Genomic DNA, 17,722 nt, shown 5'->3' with positions numbered 1-17,722 from the left:
GCTGCACTGGCCGTTGCAGAAATCACGGAGGTCGCAGGTCACTGAGCCCTACTTATGACCCTGAGGTGAGGTCCAGTCAAATCCTTGCTTTAGAACATAAGAATGGCCATACTACTTCAGACCAATGGTCTATTTAGCTCAGCACTCTGTCTCCCGACTGTGGCCAGTGCCAGGTGCTTCAGAAGGAAAGAACAGAACAGGGCAATTATCAAGTGATCCATCCCCTGTCATACATTCCCAGCTTCTGGCAGTTAGAGGCTTAGGATACCCAGGGTTGTGTCCCTGATCATCTTGGCTAATAGCCATTGATGGACCTAACCTCCATGAATTTATTTATTTATTTTTTTAACCAAGTTACAGTTTTGGCCTTCACAACATCCCCTGGCAACAAGTTCCACAGGTTGACTGTGCCTTGTGTGAAGTAGTACTTCCTTATGTTTGTGTTAAACCTGCTACCTATTAATTTCATTGAATGACCCCTGGTTCTTGTGTTACGTGAAGAGGTAAATAACACTTTCCAGTTCATTTTCTCTGCACCATTCATGATTTTATAGACGTCTATCATATCCCCCCCTTAGGTGTCTCTTTTCCAAGCTGAACAGTCCCAGTCTTTTTAATCATATGGAAGCTGTTCCATACCCCTAATTATTTTTGTAGCCCTTCTTTGTACCTTTACCAATATTCATATATCTTTTTTCAGATGGGGTGACCATAACTGCATGCAGTATTCAAGATAGGGCATACCATGGATTTATATAGTGGCATTAAGATATTTTCTATCTTCTCATCTATCCCTTTCCTAATGGCTCATAACATTCTCAAGAGCCAGCACACCATGCCAGCAGCTCCTCCGGCGTGGTTGTACTGCCCCCAGCCCTGCTAACTGCACTAGCAAGACCAGGGACAGCTGCCGGTGAGCATGGTACCTACCCCAGCTGCTCCTGGGAACAACAGCCTACCAGACTGCTGCTTCCACTGCTGCGGTTCCTGGCAGAGCCCTGCAGCTCCATGGATACCAATTTATAACCACAGATATAGATTTAGTATCCGCACAGGGCTCTACTTTTTTGACTGCCCACTCAGTCTGCTAACTCTCCAGCAGATCTACTGGATTCAATCAGAAAGATGGTAAATAGAGAACCTGACTACCTGCTCTGAAGCTGAGTGTGGGCAATTGCTTAAAAACTTCCAGAATCCTATGAAAAAGAGGCATGGATAAACTCCTACATCCTTGCCAAAAATTCCCCTCTGCATCCCCTCTTTTCTCACACGCATTGCATACCACCACAAATTGTCTGGCGTTCCTAAAAACATTCCTGGTTGTACATGTCCTTGATATGTACAACCATTCTGCCTGCCTGCACACAGACATTCCATTACTGGAGTGTAATTTAAGGCTTTGTGAACTTCTTTATGGCATTCAGTTATATAAAAAGCACTACAGAAATACAGTAACAAGACATGGTATTTACAATATGTATGCAGTATCCTGTGCAAGCTGCATAACCACCACTTCAATGCAAAAAGTTCATACTATTTCAGCATAGTACAGCCCCATGATATAACTCCAAACCAGTTGTGCAAGTGGCCATTAGAGAAATGTTACTGAAAATTCCAGCAGTACACCTTTTCCTAAAGGAAAGTTAGTTTATAAGGCATTACAGTCATACACAAGTCATATAATAAGCTTTATGGTGGAATGAGAAAATGTTCAATCAAGGCAGAAATGCAATTTCCATATTGACATATACAAGGAAAAACGTAAAACACTACATTCCACAGGTAGCAACACAGCCTTCTAGGCCTAGTTTGAAGATGACCATCAATTTCCACTTCCTGCCCGCCCACCCCCACACCAAGTCTCACTCCGATAAGGCACCCAGATCATGACAACTAGCCTCTCACTGTGGAATGCTACATGAATCCTCTTCAGGTACCTGGCATCTGGCCAGCAAACACTGGTCAGAAGCCAGTGTTCAGAAATGCAAGGTTTGACCAACCTTGTTGATTATGCCTCTGAACTAGAGAGAGGTTGGGTTTGGAGGTCAACGCTGAACATCTCAGGTTCAGCTGGCAGACAAGCTGAATATTACCAAATCGCCAGCATGGCTCGATTCCACCTTCTGAATACTAGACTGCATCATATGCAATATGGACATATATCAGTTCATAAATTAAAGAATCAACAGGGAGGAAAAAACCTAAATAGGGTGTTTTATCCAGTCACTTATGGATATATTTACCTCTTAGGTTTGAAGACCACTTTCTGTCCCCCTTCAAGTATCAGCAAAGCTTTCAGCTGGGTCCCTTTGTAGCCCACATCAGCTTTTATAATTTTCTTGGTAGCCATGGCATGCATAACAGCCCCTAGCTCTGGTGTCTCCTCAGGATACACTTCCCGTGGTACCACCCACTGGGCGGCAATCTCCCAGGGGGACTGCAGCGTATGATCAAGTCGGGGGTCTAGCTCCACATGCAAGCTTGCCATCATGCGGTGAAAGGCCCGCTGGTCCTCCCGGTTGGCAGCTGAAGTGTCCAAGTTGTCAATGAGGAAAACTTTTGTGAAAATGAAGATGACAAGGAGGATGGCCAGCAGTACCACTCGCTGCTTTAGCTTCATGGTGACCTTCAACCCTTCTCCCCGACCCTCTCTTCCAAGGGCTACAAGAAGTCTATTAGAGATCAGGGTCAAAGGGGGATGTTAATGCATTTCATTCATAATTTTCACTCTTGTGGGTCTATCATCACTGAAGTATCTTCTGGTACCCCTACAAATTAACCAAAAAAATAATAAATAATAAATAATAATAATATATATATCCTCCAGTACCATCAACTCAAAATCTAGTCATTTTTGCTAAGCATGTTAAAGAGTTCTGCATTTGCACCCCAGCCCCAAATTTTCCTGCTAATTTTTGTGGTTTCTCAATCCCATTTTCCTCTTCTGTAAATACTCTCCCCTGTTGCTGTGTGAACACCCCACACAAACAAGGGAAATGAACGGATACAGTTAAACAAACGATATACATAAAAGGCTGCCAAATATAGGAAACATTATCTAATTATTGCATTTGTAACAACTGAAGTTGGTTGTAACTACAGCAGGCAAAACATTTTGAAGGAATTATTATTTAAGTTGATGGCATCACATTTAAAAGCAGAAAAGTCTTGTTTAAAAAAAAAATGGGGTCCTTATAATATCCCCAAGTTCTCTGCACTGCCCCCAAGAAAATCAGAAGTGTGACATCAATTCCAGTGTATTAAATCCATCCTTCACAGCAGGTTGCAAAAGTGATAGCCAAAAACATCTCCAGAGCAAGCAAATAGAGGAGAGACAAACAATAGACAATCAACAGCCTCACAGACACAAAGGAAGTAAAAAAAAAAAAAAAAAAATCACCCTGTTCTGAAACTTCAGCCCAAGCAACTATGCTGTAGCACATCTGTGTCTTCATATTTAAGACAGATGCAAGACATCTCCCTGTTCAATAAGTCTCTTCTGATAAATCATTATCAATTAAGGCCCATCTGATGAGCAGTTAATCAAATCTAGTTAAATTAAATCAAGAAAAGAATATTCCTACATTATTAATTAAACATAACCAGAAAGCAAATGAAAACTGACACGACATCACCATCACTGAGGGACACTCATGGTGCTGGTAGAGACTGCACATAGGAACGTAAACTATTTTTTTCCAAAATGGCCACAAACTGCACCCTAAGCTGTAGATGCTCACTGGGATGAGCAATAAATGGATGAGTTACTTATTCAAGAAATAAGTAATACAAGTGCACTTGCTAAGTTATTTTACCATCAGTTTTACCATCTACAACACAAGGATAGCCAAAGCGCATCCCACTGGCCAAATGCAGATCACAGCCACCCTCATCTTCAGCATGAAAGTTGTGGCCTGCTTGCTCAGATCAAGATGGACTACACTGCATATGAAGATCAGTATGTGACCTGATATATATACCCTGCACTGAACAGATGAATGTAGCTGCAAATCTACTTTGTTTTAATGAGATAGATATCCTTGGGCTCTTTGCAAGTCACCACTGCTGTCCTCAGGGAGGCACAGTATCAGCACTCCTGCATAAAATCTTAATGTTAGACTAAAACAATAAGATGGGGGACAGCCTGCTAACCCACTTTTAAACCAAATTACAAAGTTACAGGCAGGGACAAGCAGTTCCACACCCATCAACAGATCTCCATATTTTGAAACTGACTGCTTGTGCAACTGGCTAACAGTTTTAAATGTGCAGCATAAAATATAGTAACTTTAGCCCCATCATTTTCAGTTTGTTTCATTTGTGAGGTGACAGCTCAGTTCAGATTGCTCATTTCTGGTCACACATCTTGCGTTTCAAACACTCTTGATAGCCCCAGTTTGCCGATATTAGTATGTAAACAATGTCATTGTAAAGGCAACTTGCATGCAGCTGACGTGTGAATAACTTATTTAATGTGATTAGTCACTCAACACACCAAATTACATGAAGGGAAAAGGAAGAATTAAAAAGGAGGCCAAATGCCTGAGCTGTTTCAATCTAGCACTACAGACACCTTACCTATAGAATACTTATCTGATCTGCCAGTTATAAAAAGAACCCCTACTGGTACTGATCGGAAATGAGCCAGGAAATTCACATAAGCTAAAATTCCTCCTTCAGTTCTATCTAGGAAGGGCAGAATTTCTCAGAACAGAACGTTTGTGGTATGCAGGTTGGCAGTGGGAATCAGCAGTACTGATGGCAAACCTTCACCTGACCAAAAAGGCCATACTCCTGCAAGTGCAGGATACAGGACTTATCTTCACTGCAACAGTTAGCTCAAATTAGTACACTTGAGTTACTCCACGCAAGCTAGTTTGAGTAACCACACTGCAAAACACCACTCAAACTACACAGAATGATTAGATTAACAGCTGCTGAGTTATAATCAGTGTTATATCACCAATGCATTACTTCCTAGAGCAGGGATTCTCAGACTTTTGTCCTGGTGACCCCTTTCACACAGCAAGCCTCTGAGTGTGACCCCCCCCTTACATATTAAAAACACTTCTTAATATATTTAACACCATTATAAATGCTGGAGGCAAAGCGGGGTTTGGGATGGAGGCTGACAGCTTGCAACCCCCTCCCCCCCATGTAATAACCTCGCAACCCCCTGAGGGGTTGCAACCCCCAGTTTGAGAACCCCTGTCCTAGAGCTTTAGCAGCATTTGAGCTCCAATCACCCCTCAACTTATGGTTAACTAGCTCAAACGTAAAGCACCACTTAACTTGAGCTAGAGATGTGTGTATGTGGATGGGAGTTGGGTTAGGAGCTCAGTCGAATATTGCAGTGTAAGACAGCCCCCCCAAGACATTAAACGAGCAGTTCTCAAGCTTTTGTACTGGTGACCCATAGCAAGCCTCTAAGTGCGACCCCTCCCTTATAAATTAAAAACACACTTTTGTATATTTAACACCATTATAAATGCTCGAGGCAAAGCGGAGTTTGGAGGGGAGGTTGACAGCTTGCGATCCCCCATGTAATAACCTCACTACCCCCGGAGGAGTCCCGACCCCCAGTTTGAGAACCCCCGGCATTAAACACTCATCTTGATCTTAACAAAAAGACCAAGCAGATTAACATGAACAGAATTTTATCTTCAACTCACTATATCTTTACTTTATTTATTTCTTCATTCACTTTATTTATTTCACTTCATTATTTTAAATGTAACTAGTATAGGAACTTGCTTTCTTTTGTTTCCTTTTTTAAAATATCTCAGAGGTTTATGAGAGTTAACACTGAATCATATAGCCCACTTCAGAACCACTACCATCTACAATGGAAACACTTATTTACGCTTTATTTATCCCAATACTGGACAGATTAAAGCACTAAGTGAAAGAGTCTCACACTGAGTACCTAAAATTTAGGTACCTATATATAAGTGGCCCGATTCTTAGAAATGCTGAGCAACCACAGATTCCTTTGATTTCCAAGGGAGCTGTTGGTGTTGTACACTTCTGAAAAACAGACCACTTATACAGGCACCTACACTGCCCTTCATTGTTATCTCCCTTCCCACCAAGCCTTCTGTGTGTGTTGTTAATTGGTATTTAATAAAAACATACTCTGTGAAAGATAACTATTCTTTGTCTCCTACACATGGTGGTTGCTGCTGGAATTAATACTCAGTGGCAATTCGATCATTTGCTGAGAACAAATCACGGTCAGGAATCTACAAAATTTTAATGAAAAGCAGCAACAAAGCATGGCAGAGTGGTGTAATGACACATTACTGGATCTCATTGTCAAAATGGTGCCTCAAAGCCTCCCTGATTTGAACTGCGCCCCATTGTACTCCTCTAATAGCCATAGTATCTGGCTGCTCAAAATCAGCCACCAGGCGCTCAACCCCAGGGGAAACTTTTAACCCTTAGCCTCACAAATATTACGGCGCGCACAGCAGGCTGCTATGACCATATGAATATTTTCCTCATTTAGGTCCAACCTGCCATAAAGACAGCCCCAGTGTGCTTTAATCTGCCAAAGGCACATTCTACCGTCATTCTGCACCTGCTCAGCCTGTTGTCGAAGCATTCCTTGCGGCTGTCCAGGTTTCCCATGTAAGGCTTCATGAGCCACGGGAGAAAGGGGTACACTGGGTCTCCCAGGATCACTATGGGCATTTCAACATCCCCAATTTGAATCTTCTGGTCTGGAAAGAAAGTCCCTGTTTGCAGCTTTCTGTAAAGTCCAGCATTTCTGAAGATGCATGCATCATGCACCTTCCTGGACCACCCCGTGTTGATAGTGAAACGGCCACGAAGATCCACAAGTGCCTGCAATACCATAGAGAAGCACCCCTTTCTATTGATGTACTCTGTCACAAGATAGTCCAAGGCCAAAATCAGGATATGCATGCCATCTACCGCCCTGCCACAGTTAGGGAAACCCATTGCTGCAAAGCCATCCACTATTTCATGTACATTGCCAAGAGTCACAGTCCTTCGTAGCAGAATGCGATTAATGGCCCTGCACGCTTGCATTAACACAGCCCCAAAGATGGACCTCCTGACTCCAAACTGCTCTGCAATCGACCACTGGAAGTCTGGAGTAGCCAGCTTGCACACAGCAATTGCCACACGCTTCTCCACTGAGAGGGTAGCTCTCATTTTGGTGTCCTTGCACTGCAGTGTTGAGGTGAGCTCTGCACACGGTTCCAGGAAGGTGGCTTTCATATCTGAAAATTCTGCAGCCACTGCTTGTCAACTCAGACCTGCATAATGATGCAATCCCACCATTCAGTGTTTGTTTCCCGAGCCCAAAAGCGACGATGCTCCGCATCCAGCTGCTCCGTGAATGTCAAAAGTAATCTGGTGTTGTTTCTTTCCAGGGCTCATAGCAGGTTAGGCACCTCTGATTCATGTTCAGATTGGGTGTTCATGATATACTGCATGACGAGCAATAACGTGTTCGTAACAGTGACAACAGTAGAGAGCAGTGCAGGATCCATCCTTTCAGAGAGATGGCGGGTGCACAGTAAACACGGATCGTTGAAAAATGCCTCAAAACGCAGTCGGAAGCCCATGGAAAAATGGATCATGGAATGTTAAGCCCCTATCATGATACACTGCGACCCATTCCACCTTCCCACACCACCTAGCTGCAGAAGGTGGTGAGTTGCACAGTGCACTGCTCTCTCTGTCGATGCTAGAGTACCAACTGTGGACGCGCTCTGCTGAAAGAAGGAGCGTTGTGAAAACATGTACAAGCAATGTAATTATACCGGGTTTTAATCATTGGCATAACTTTTGTCAACAAAATGCTTAGTGTAGACAAGGCCTGAGAAAGTCCTTTCACTCAATGTTCTTATCATAGAATCATAGAATATCAGGGTTGGAAGGGATCTCAGGAGGTCATCTAGTCCAATCCCCTGCTCAAAGCAGGACCAATCCCCAATTTTTGCCCCAGATCCCTAAATGGACCCCTCAAGGATTCTCCAGCAACCTTGCTGATTAAACAAAAGGCACAGTCCAAGAGTTTTATTACCTAAGTAAACTCCATGTACACACCCCAAGAAGAAAAGAATCACCCTTCTCCCATGTTACCACATCGTCATGTCCCAGAAAAAACAAATCAACATTTGAAAATAAAAACAATGCCAAGTTTTTAATATTGCTTTTGTTGCTTTTCACTAAGTTCCCACAGATAATTCCTTATGGATTTCAACTCTGATTCTAGACAGTTCTGTATTATTTGCAAACACCAAGCCTTCCTGCCCCATGCCCACATTACAGCACTTTTAAAACACCAAAGCACATTCATTATGCACACAAATATCTCAACTAAAGCATTCCCACCCACTTATTAAATAAAAACATATCACAATACTTTCCTGCCAGTCTGGAAGGTTACTCATGGTATAGCCAAACTGCAGCTAAACCATTCCCTTCCCCAAACTGGCACCCTCAGTGGTGGCAACACACCATAACCAGCTCTCTACTACTTGTGGAGGAAATGGAATCCATTTATATTCTTAAGACTTGAGGTCCTGCAACAGCCAACCAACCACCTCTAAGCAAACCCAGCACCACTTTCCAAAAGCAAAAACAAACAGCAGGCATAGCACAAAAGCAAAACGGTATATACTCTGGCACCTGAGAAATTAGAAAATAACTGTACTTGGAGGGCAATGCCATTACAGGGACAGAATCAAAATTATCTATTAAGGTGCCTGTCACAATGTTGTCTGGACACAATTTACAAGACTTTCACTTGGTCATTAAGATTTTCAGATAAGAGGAACATTAAGACAGAACAAGAGAGGCCTCCTTAGTCAGATCTGGACCCAGAATTTCATAGCTCAGTGATATGAAATAAGCCTGGGAATAAATGCATCTTACAACTTTCTGAATGTACTCAAGTGCATGCTTAAATGGACTTTTGTCTCCTCTGAAAAACATAAGAGCTGTCATACTCATTCAGACCATGTTTCAGAGTAGCAGCCGTGTTAGTCGGTATTTGCAAAAAGAAAAGGAGTACTTGTGGCCCCTTAGAGACTAACACATTTATTTGAGAATAAGCTTTCGTGAGCTACAGCTCACTTCATCGGATGCATGCAGTGAAAAATACAGAGGGGAGATTTATATACATAGAGAACGACCTTTTGTAGTGATAATCAAGGTGGGCCATTTCCAGCAGTTGACAAGAATGTGTGAGGAACGGTGGGGGGTGGAAAACATGGGGAAATAGTTTTACTTTGTGTAATGATACATCCACTCCCAGTCTTTATTCAAGCCTAAGTCAATTGTATCCAGTTTGCAAATTAATTCCAATTCAGCAGTCTCTCGTTGGAGTCTGTTTTTGAAGTTTTTTTGTTGAAGAATTGCAACTTTTAGGTCTGTAATCAAGTGACCAGAGAGATTGAAGTGTTCTCCAACTGGTTTTTGAATGTTATAATTCTTGACGTCTGATTTGTGTCCATTTATTCTTTTACCTAGAGACTGTCCAGTTTGACCAATGTACATGGCAGAGGGGCATTGCTGGCACATGATGGCATATATCATATTGGTAGATGTGCAGGTGAACAAGCCTCTGATAGTGTGGCTGATGTGATTAGGCCCTATTCAGGGGACACCATCATAGGGCCTAATCACATCAGCCACAATATCCTGAGCATGGGGTTGTGTCCCTGACCATCTTGGCTAACAGCCATCGATGGACCTAACCTCTATGAATGTATCCAGTTCTTTTTCAAACCCAGTTATGCTTCCAGCCACCCGAAATACTACAACACTACTAAATACTCATAGTTTCTTGTGTAAGAATATCCTATGAACAGGACTGTAAGGTTCATCATAGTAAATATGGGGAAATTTGCTGAACAAAGTTTCCAGTGCAATTTATTTCAGCCTTGAGAGACCAATTTCTACTGGCATCCCCCCATTCCATTCTGGCAGATTCCTTGGTAGCTTACCCTCTCTTCCCCTACATAGATCTTGTTAGCATAGAATTGTTTTATTCACATACTCCCAAAAACATTATATTACAATTCGCAGACACTCTTACCACCTCTCTTTCATTACTTGGTGATTGTTCTGTACTACCCTTGTGATCTAGTGCTTAAGGCTTCCTGTGAATTTACTGGTCTGTTGCGGTGTCTCCCTGCTCCCTTAGTCTGTATCAACCTCCACCGTACAGCCCTGCAGGCAGTTCTCTGAGGCTGGGCCTATCCTAGAATTTTTTCCTTAAGAAACACCTTCCATTGCACCTCCACCAGTGGCAGCAGCAGTGAGAGGTTGAGGAGAGACAAGGTACTGGTTGGTCACCAGCATTTTAACATTATGGCGTGGAAACCGGACATGAAGATAAAAATGTCAGTAACCACCAGCATTCTTTTAAAGACACCAAAACTCCCCCTACTGCTACTACTGGTGGAGCTATAAGCAAAGGGGTAATTTAAGGAGTCTAGTGTAGAAAAGGTCTTAAACTGATAAAAAAAGACATGTATTTCCTTCTAGGTTTGGTGTCAATGATGCTAAGAACAAGTTTATTCAGCTGACAAATAAAAAGATGCACTAAAAACTCAAACTGAGATCTGAAAATCTATCTGCAATCTTAAATAATAATAGGCCCAATCCTGCCAGGTGATGAGCCCACCCTATCTCCGCTGGCCTCAACAGAAGCTGAAAGTAGTTAGCACCTCTACAGAACCAGAAGCATAGATTCTGGGATCAGATCTTAGCTGCCAATTTTGTTGACAACGTGCAAGACAGTACAAAATCTATCTGGCTCTCCTGGGACTTTGGATTGCAAGTGGAAATAAATCTTGTTTTCTCACTGACTTGTACCAGCCATGGGTCTGGCCTCCAGCGTTGAGCCAGGCTCACATTTTTTTTTTTTTCTCCTCTAACAGGAGCCTGAGTCCATGCTTCTTATGACAGCCATATTAACACATATGCTCAATGGTAAAACTTGCTTCATTTTTTTCACTTTTGACAATGTCATTTGCTGAATCACAGGTTTTACCTCCAAGCCTTCCCATAACCATAATGGCTGTTCGAAGTGGAACCAACTTACTGAAAAGGCAAAATTTTCCAATTACATAGGATGGGGAGGTTTTTGTCTGTTTGTTTTGAGGGGTTTATTTTACATCTAACTGCAAAGGCCCTGCAGAATGGAAATAAGGTAAAATATCAGAAAATTATTTGCTTTTGTTGTAAGATACACAGCAAAAAGTCTTGAGTGATCACCCATAAGACTGGAAAAGTCAGCCAAATACAGACTGAACGGCACTGAATGCTTAGAGATAGTTTTAAGTAAAGCGATCACTTAAGGCAGTTTTCCTGTTCATAGATACCAAGGTCAGAAGGGACCATCTGATCATCTAATTCGACCTCCAGCACAACGCAGGCCACAGAACCTCACCCACCCACTCCTGCAAAAAACCTCTCACCTATGTCTGAGCTATTGAAGTCCTCAAATCGTGGTTTAAAGACTTCAAGGAGCAGAGAATCCTCCAGCAAGTGACCCGTGCCCCATGCTACAGAGGAAGGCGAAAAACCTCCAGGGCCTCTTCCAATATGCCCTGGAGGAAAATTCCTTCCCGACCCCAAATATGGCAATCAGCTAAACCCTGAGCATATGGGCAAGATTCATCAGCCAGATACTATAGAAAATTCTTTCCTGGGCAACTCAGATTCCACCCCATCTAATATCCCATCACAGGCCATTGGGCCTATTTACCATGAATATTTAATTACCAAAACCATGTTATCCCATCATACCATCTCCTCCATAAACTTATCGAGTTTAATCTTAAAGCCAGATAGATCTTTTGCCCCCACTGCTTCCCTTGGAAGGCTATTCCAAAACTTCACTCCTCTGATGGTTAGAAACCTTCATCTAATTTCAAGTCTAAACTTCCCGATGACAAGTTTATATCCATTTGTTCTTGTGTCCACATTGGTACTGAGCTTAAATAATTCCTCTCCCTCTCCGGTATTTATCCCTCTGATATATTTAGAGAGAGCAATCATATCTCCCCTCAACCTTCTTTTAGTTAGGCTAAACAAGCCAAGCTCCTTGAGTCTCCTTTCATAAGACAGGTTTTCCATTCCTCAGATCATCCTGGTAGCCCTTCTCGGTACCCGTTCCAGTTTGAATTCATCCTTCTTAAACATGGGAGACCAGAACTGCACACAGTATTCCAGGTGAGATCTCACCAGTGCCTTGTATAATGGTACTAAAACCTCCTTATCTCTACTGGAAATACCTCACCTGATGCATCCCAAGACCGCATTAGCTTTTTTCACGGCCACATCACATTGGTGGCTCATAGTCATCCTATGCTCAATCAATACTCCAAAGTCCTTCTCCTCCTCTGTTACTTCTAATTGATGTGTCCCCAGCTTATAACTAAAATTCTTGTTATTAATCCCTAAATGTATAACCTTACACTTCTCACTATTAAATTGCATCCTATTACTATTACTCCAGTTTACAAGGTCATCCAAATCTTCCTGTATGATTTCCCGGTCCTTCTCTAAATTGGCAATACCTCCCAGCTTTGTGTTATCCGCAAACTTTATTAGCACACTCCCACTTTTTGTGCTGAGGTCAGGAATAAAAAGATTAAATAAGACTGGTCCCAAAACCGATCCTTGAGGAACTCCACTAGTAACCTCCCTCCAGCCTGACAAAAGTTCACCTTTCAGTAGGACCCGCTGTAGTCTCCCTATTAACCAATTCTTTATCCACCTTTCAATTTTCATATTGATCCCCATCTTTTCCAATTTAACTAATTCCCCCCCATGTGGCACGGTATCAAACTCCTTACTGAAATCTAGGTAAATTAGATCCACTGCGTTTCCTTTGTCTAAAAAATCTGTTACTTTCTCAAAGAAGAAGATCAGGTTGGTTTGGCACGATCTACCTTTTGTAAAACCATATGGTATTTTGTCCCATTTACCATTGACTTCAATGTCCTTAACTACTTTCTCCTTCAAAATTTTTTCCAAGACCTTGCACACTACAGAAGTCAAACTAACAGGCCTGTAGTTACCCGAATCACTTTTTTTTCCTTTCTTAAAAATAGGAACTATGTTAGCAATTCTGCAATCATACGATACAACCCCTGAGTTTACAGATCCATTAAAAATTTTGTTGTTGGAGGGGTCTCACTGTGCAGGTTTTACGGTACTGCTAGGTAGGCTATGAGGTCTAATGACAGTATAACAACACTAACCTTCACTGTAGTGTATTAGAGTTTGAGACCTGTGTCAGAAATGGCTGGAGTACAAGACAGCACTCAAACAATCCCTTTTTACTGAAGATTAGAGAGCTGGGGGGGGACCTTTGTCCAGTACCCTTCAGCCCATAACCATTTCACATTTGGGGACAATGTATACCTTCAAATCAGCAGCACTGCTATGGGTACCCACATGGCCCCACAGTATGCCAACATTTTTATGGCTGACTTAGAACAGTGCTGTCTCAGCTCTCGTCCCCTAATACCCCTACTCTACTTGCACTACATTCATGACATCATCATCATCATCTGGACCCATGGAAAAGAAGCCCTTGAGGAATTCCACCACGATTTCAGCAATTTCCATCCCACCATCAACCTCAGCCTGGACCAGTCCACACAAGAGATCCACTTCCTGGACACTACAGTGCTAATAAGCGATGGTCACATAAACACCACCCTCTACTGGAAACCTACGGACTGCTATGCCTACCTACATGCCTCCAGCTTTCATCCAGACCACACCACACGATCCATTGTCTACAGCCAAGCTCTACGATACAACCGCATTTGCTCCAACCCCTCAGACAGAGACAAACACCTACAAGATCTCTATCGGGCGCTCTTACAACTACAATACCCACCTGCTGAAGTGAAGAAACAGACTGACAGAGCCAGAAGAGTACCCAGAAGTTACCTAGTACAGGACAGGCCCAACAAAGAAAATAACAGAACGCCACTAGCCATCACCTTCAACCCCCAACTAAAACCTCTCCAACGTATCATCAAGGATCTACAACCTATCCTGAAGGACGACCCATCACTCTCACAGATCTTGGGAGACAGGCCAGTCCTTGCTTACAGACAGCTCCCCAACCTGAAGCAAATACTCACCAGCAACCACACAACAGAACCACTAACCCAGGAACCTATCCTTGCAACAAAGCCCATTGCCAACTGTGTCCACATATCTATTCAGGGGATACCATCATAGGGCCTAATCACATCAGCCACACCATCAGAGGTTCATTCACCTGCACATCTACCAATGTGATCTATGCCATCATGTGCCAGCAATGCCCCTCTACCATGTACATTAGCCAAACTGGACAGTCTCTAGATAAAAGAATAAATGGACACAAATCAGACGTCAAGAATTACAACATTCAAAAACCAGTTGGAGAACACTTCAATCTCTCTGGTCACTCGATTACAGACCTAAAAGTTGCAATTCTTCAACAAAAAAAACTTCAGAAACAGACTCCAGCAAGAGACTGTTGAATTGGAATTAATTTTCAAACTGGACACCATTACATTAGGCTTGAATAAAGACTGGGAGTGGATGTGTCATTACACAAAGTAAAACTATTTCCCCATGTTTATTCCCCCGCCCACTGTTCCTCACAAGTTCTTGTCAACTGCTGGAAATGACCCACCTGGATTATCACTACAAAAGGTTTTTTTTCTCTCCTGCTGGTAATAGCTCACCTTACCTGATCACTCTTGCTATAGTGCGTATGGTAACACCCATTTCACATTCTCTGTATATACAAAATCTCCCCGCTGTATTTTTCACTGCATGCATCCGATGAAGTGAGCTGTAGCTCACGAAAACTTATTCTCAAATAAATTTGTTAGTCTCTAAGGTGCCACAGGTACTCCTTTTCTTTTTGCAGATACAGACTAACACGGCTGCTACTCTGAAACCAACAATTATAGTGTACTATCTAATGGTTAGAGCAAAGAACTTTGAGTCAGGACTCCTGCTTTCCATTTGTGGCTGCCGCTGACTGGCGGTGTGACCTTGGACAAGCCATTACGCCATTCTGTGCCTCAGTTTCCCCATCTACAAAAGGGGGTAATATTTTTCTAATTGCTAGGACATGCGAGTATAGCTTTAATTCTCGCCTGTAAAGTGCTTTGAAATGCAAAAACGAAAAGGATCACAGAAGCCTGAAGTATTATTCAGATACCTTTCAAAGTCAAGTGGAGGAGAATTCTTGGGGGACTTCTCACAAGAGCAAGATCTTCTTATCTGAATGATCAGCTATGCTTGGGAAAGGCTCACAACCAACGCAGGGAAAGCTGCATTAAAGACCCGTCTCTACCACAGGCAGCTACTGTAAAGCCTCTCAAGGTTTCCAATGCAACTTACTTCCACCCTTGCAGACCCACCTCTGGTGGGTGACTGATCCCCTCAGAGGGGGCCACTCTCCCTATCGCCCAACAGACCAGGGTGGCTACAGACGGGACCCCACACGGCCCCCGCGAAGCGGGGATTCCTGTAGAAGAAACCCGATGCCCCCCGGGGCTCGCTATCCGCCCCCAAAGGCGCCCCGGCACCGCACGGGGGGGGTCGCTGCTGCGGGACCCGGGCGCCCCCTCCCCGTATGCACGGGGCCCGTCCCCGCCGAGCCACGCAGGCAGCTCTGCCCAGCGCAGCGGAGTCCCCCAGGCCAACGAGGTCGAGCGCGGCGGCCTGACGCTCCCGACCCCACTCACCTGCCCCGGGGCCGCCAGCGAGAGGCCAGCGCGCCGCTCCCCGGAAGGCTCCGCCCGCGCCCCGCACTCACCCCGGCCGGCGCCCGCGCGCCATCCCCGGCCGGCGCTGCCAATGCCAACAGCGCCACGAGCTGTCTAACATGGTGGCGCCCGGCGCCGCAACCAATGGAGCCGCCTCATCCGCCGCCACCGACCAATGAGGCCGCACCTTTCCCCGCTCCCTCACCGAAAGGCCCGGAGGGGCTCCCGAATAGGGCAGCTCTTTTAACACGCCAGCCAATGGGACCGGCTCCTTGACTTCCACCCCCGCCCACAATTTTTCCCTGACAGCCAATAGGATCGTGCCTAATTTAACTCCCTCCACCCCAGCCAGAGCGTCTGTGTAAGCCCCACCCAATTAACCCTTCCCTGAGTGAGACCTGGAACCAGCCAGCAGCCACTCAGGGGCGCTGCCCAAATTGGGGGGGTCGGCTAGTGCCTGCTGCCGGGGAGGGGTAGCAAAAAGCATCTAGGGCCCTCCCCGACAGATTAGGGCCGGGGTTCTCAAACTGGGGGTCAGAAGCCCTCAGGGGGTCATGAGGTGTCAACTTCCACCCCAACCCCCCATTGAATCATAAAATATCAGGGTTGGAAGGGACCTCAGGAGGTCCTCTAGTCCAACCCCCTGCTCAGAGCAGGACCAATCCCCAATTTTTGCCCCAAATGGCCCCCTCAAGGATTGAACTCACAAGCCTGGGTTGAGCAGGCCAATGCTCAAACCACTGAGCTATCCCCCCCCACCTCCAGCATTTATCATAGTGTTAAATATATAAAAAAGTGTTTTTAATGTATAAAAGGGGGTCGCACTCAGAGGCTTGTTTGTAATAATGGCTGGGCAAGGAGACTGGAGACGAGGAAGGAGGAAGATTGAGACAGAGTACAAGGGATGACACTAGGATGTGCTGGGCCGGGAGACAGATAGGGATGAGAAGGCAGAGGAAAGGAGACACACTGACGATGTAGGGAGAATGGAATTGAGTTGAGGAGCGAGGGGTGGAGAAGAGATTGGACTAGGACAGGGAAAAGTTGGAAGGGACAGGCAGGGGGAAATAGGCAGAAGAGTTTGTGCCTACTGGAGCACACTCCCCTCCAAAGCCTGGAATAGAACCCAAGATTCCTGAGCCTTATTCCTCTGCTGTCAGCAAATAACTGTGAAACCATCTGGCTGTGCGTCTCATCTCCCTCTAGTGCTGGTCCCCACAGAGGATGAGGATGACAACCTATTACTGTTATCAGTTACTCTGTTAACTCATGTCATAGGTAACTGGTGATCTAAAGGTTCCAATCCTGCTGATTATCCATGTAGGTGTCAATATGAGGCCACATGATGGAATTTGTTTTTTTTCAGTTTGCTTTTTTAAAAACCTAAGAAATTACACACACAAAGATGTTAAAAGATCATTAAGGATGCAAAGTCAACCACCCAAGTTAAGAAATGCCAGAAATAATGAGCAACATAGAAAAGCCCATAGAAATTAATAATTCTGTCTTCTGAGCAGGGTTTGAATAGTGTGTAGTAAATAAGGCCTGGAGCCACCCATTCAACAACCAGGAGAAAGCAAAATATTGAATAGTTGCTCTTTTAGTGAGCACCATCCATCCTGTGCCCTGAATGAGGCCAGGGTCATATAGAAAAAAACAGTATGTGATCCTGTAATAACTGCATTATAATGCATATACACAAGGTTAATGAATTAAAGTTGCACAGGCAACTTTAATTTTGGCATTTCCTAACATCTGAGTCCCTGACTTTGCAGCATTAATAATGTTATTGTGTGGGTGAAGGTGTGGAGTTGGGGGATGAGGATGTTTATGTTATAAAAGGGAGTGCATGGTCCTACAGTTAAACAGACAGACAGAAACAGGAGAGCTGGACTTTATTCTTTGTTCTTCCACCACCATTTACCCTTTCTGTACCTCAGTTT

The 17,722-nt window shown here is 44.0% G+C and overlaps 1 protein-coding gene across 6 annotated transcripts in view; it reads right to left on the bottom strand.

The window, feature by feature from the left end:
- FAM20B (FAM20B glycosaminoglycan xylosylkinase) overlaps positions 1-15,982 on the bottom strand; it is a 47,690-nt gene extending 31,708 nt beyond the window's left edge. For 2 of the 6 annotated variants that reach the window (XM_037907182.2, XM_037907183.2), the window contains exons 1-2: positions 15,759-15,922; positions 2,244-2,768 (exon numbers count right to left, since the gene is read on the bottom strand). In XM_037907182.2, the coding sequence (XP_037763110.1) occupies positions 2,244-2,620 (377 nt within the window). In that variant the 5' untranslated portion in view covers positions 2,621-2,768; positions 15,759-15,922. Of the gene's footprint in view, positions 1-2,243; positions 2,769-15,229; positions 15,252-15,758 lie in introns of those variants that run through there. The other 4 variants (XM_037907181.2, XM_037907180.2, XM_037907185.2 and 1 more) reach the window with 4 other exon arrangements.
- Positions 15,983-17,722: the final 1,740 nt, after the last annotated feature.

Source organism: Chelonia mydas, chromosome 8, assembly GCF_015237465.2.
Source record: "Chelonia mydas isolate rCheMyd1 chromosome 8, rCheMyd1.pri.v2, whole genome shotgun sequence".
NCBI lineage: Eukaryota > Metazoa > Chordata > Testudines > Cheloniidae > Chelonia > Chelonia mydas.
Note: the sequence above shows the minus strand (reverse complement) of the source record. Positions and strands in the feature narration are given on the sequence as shown.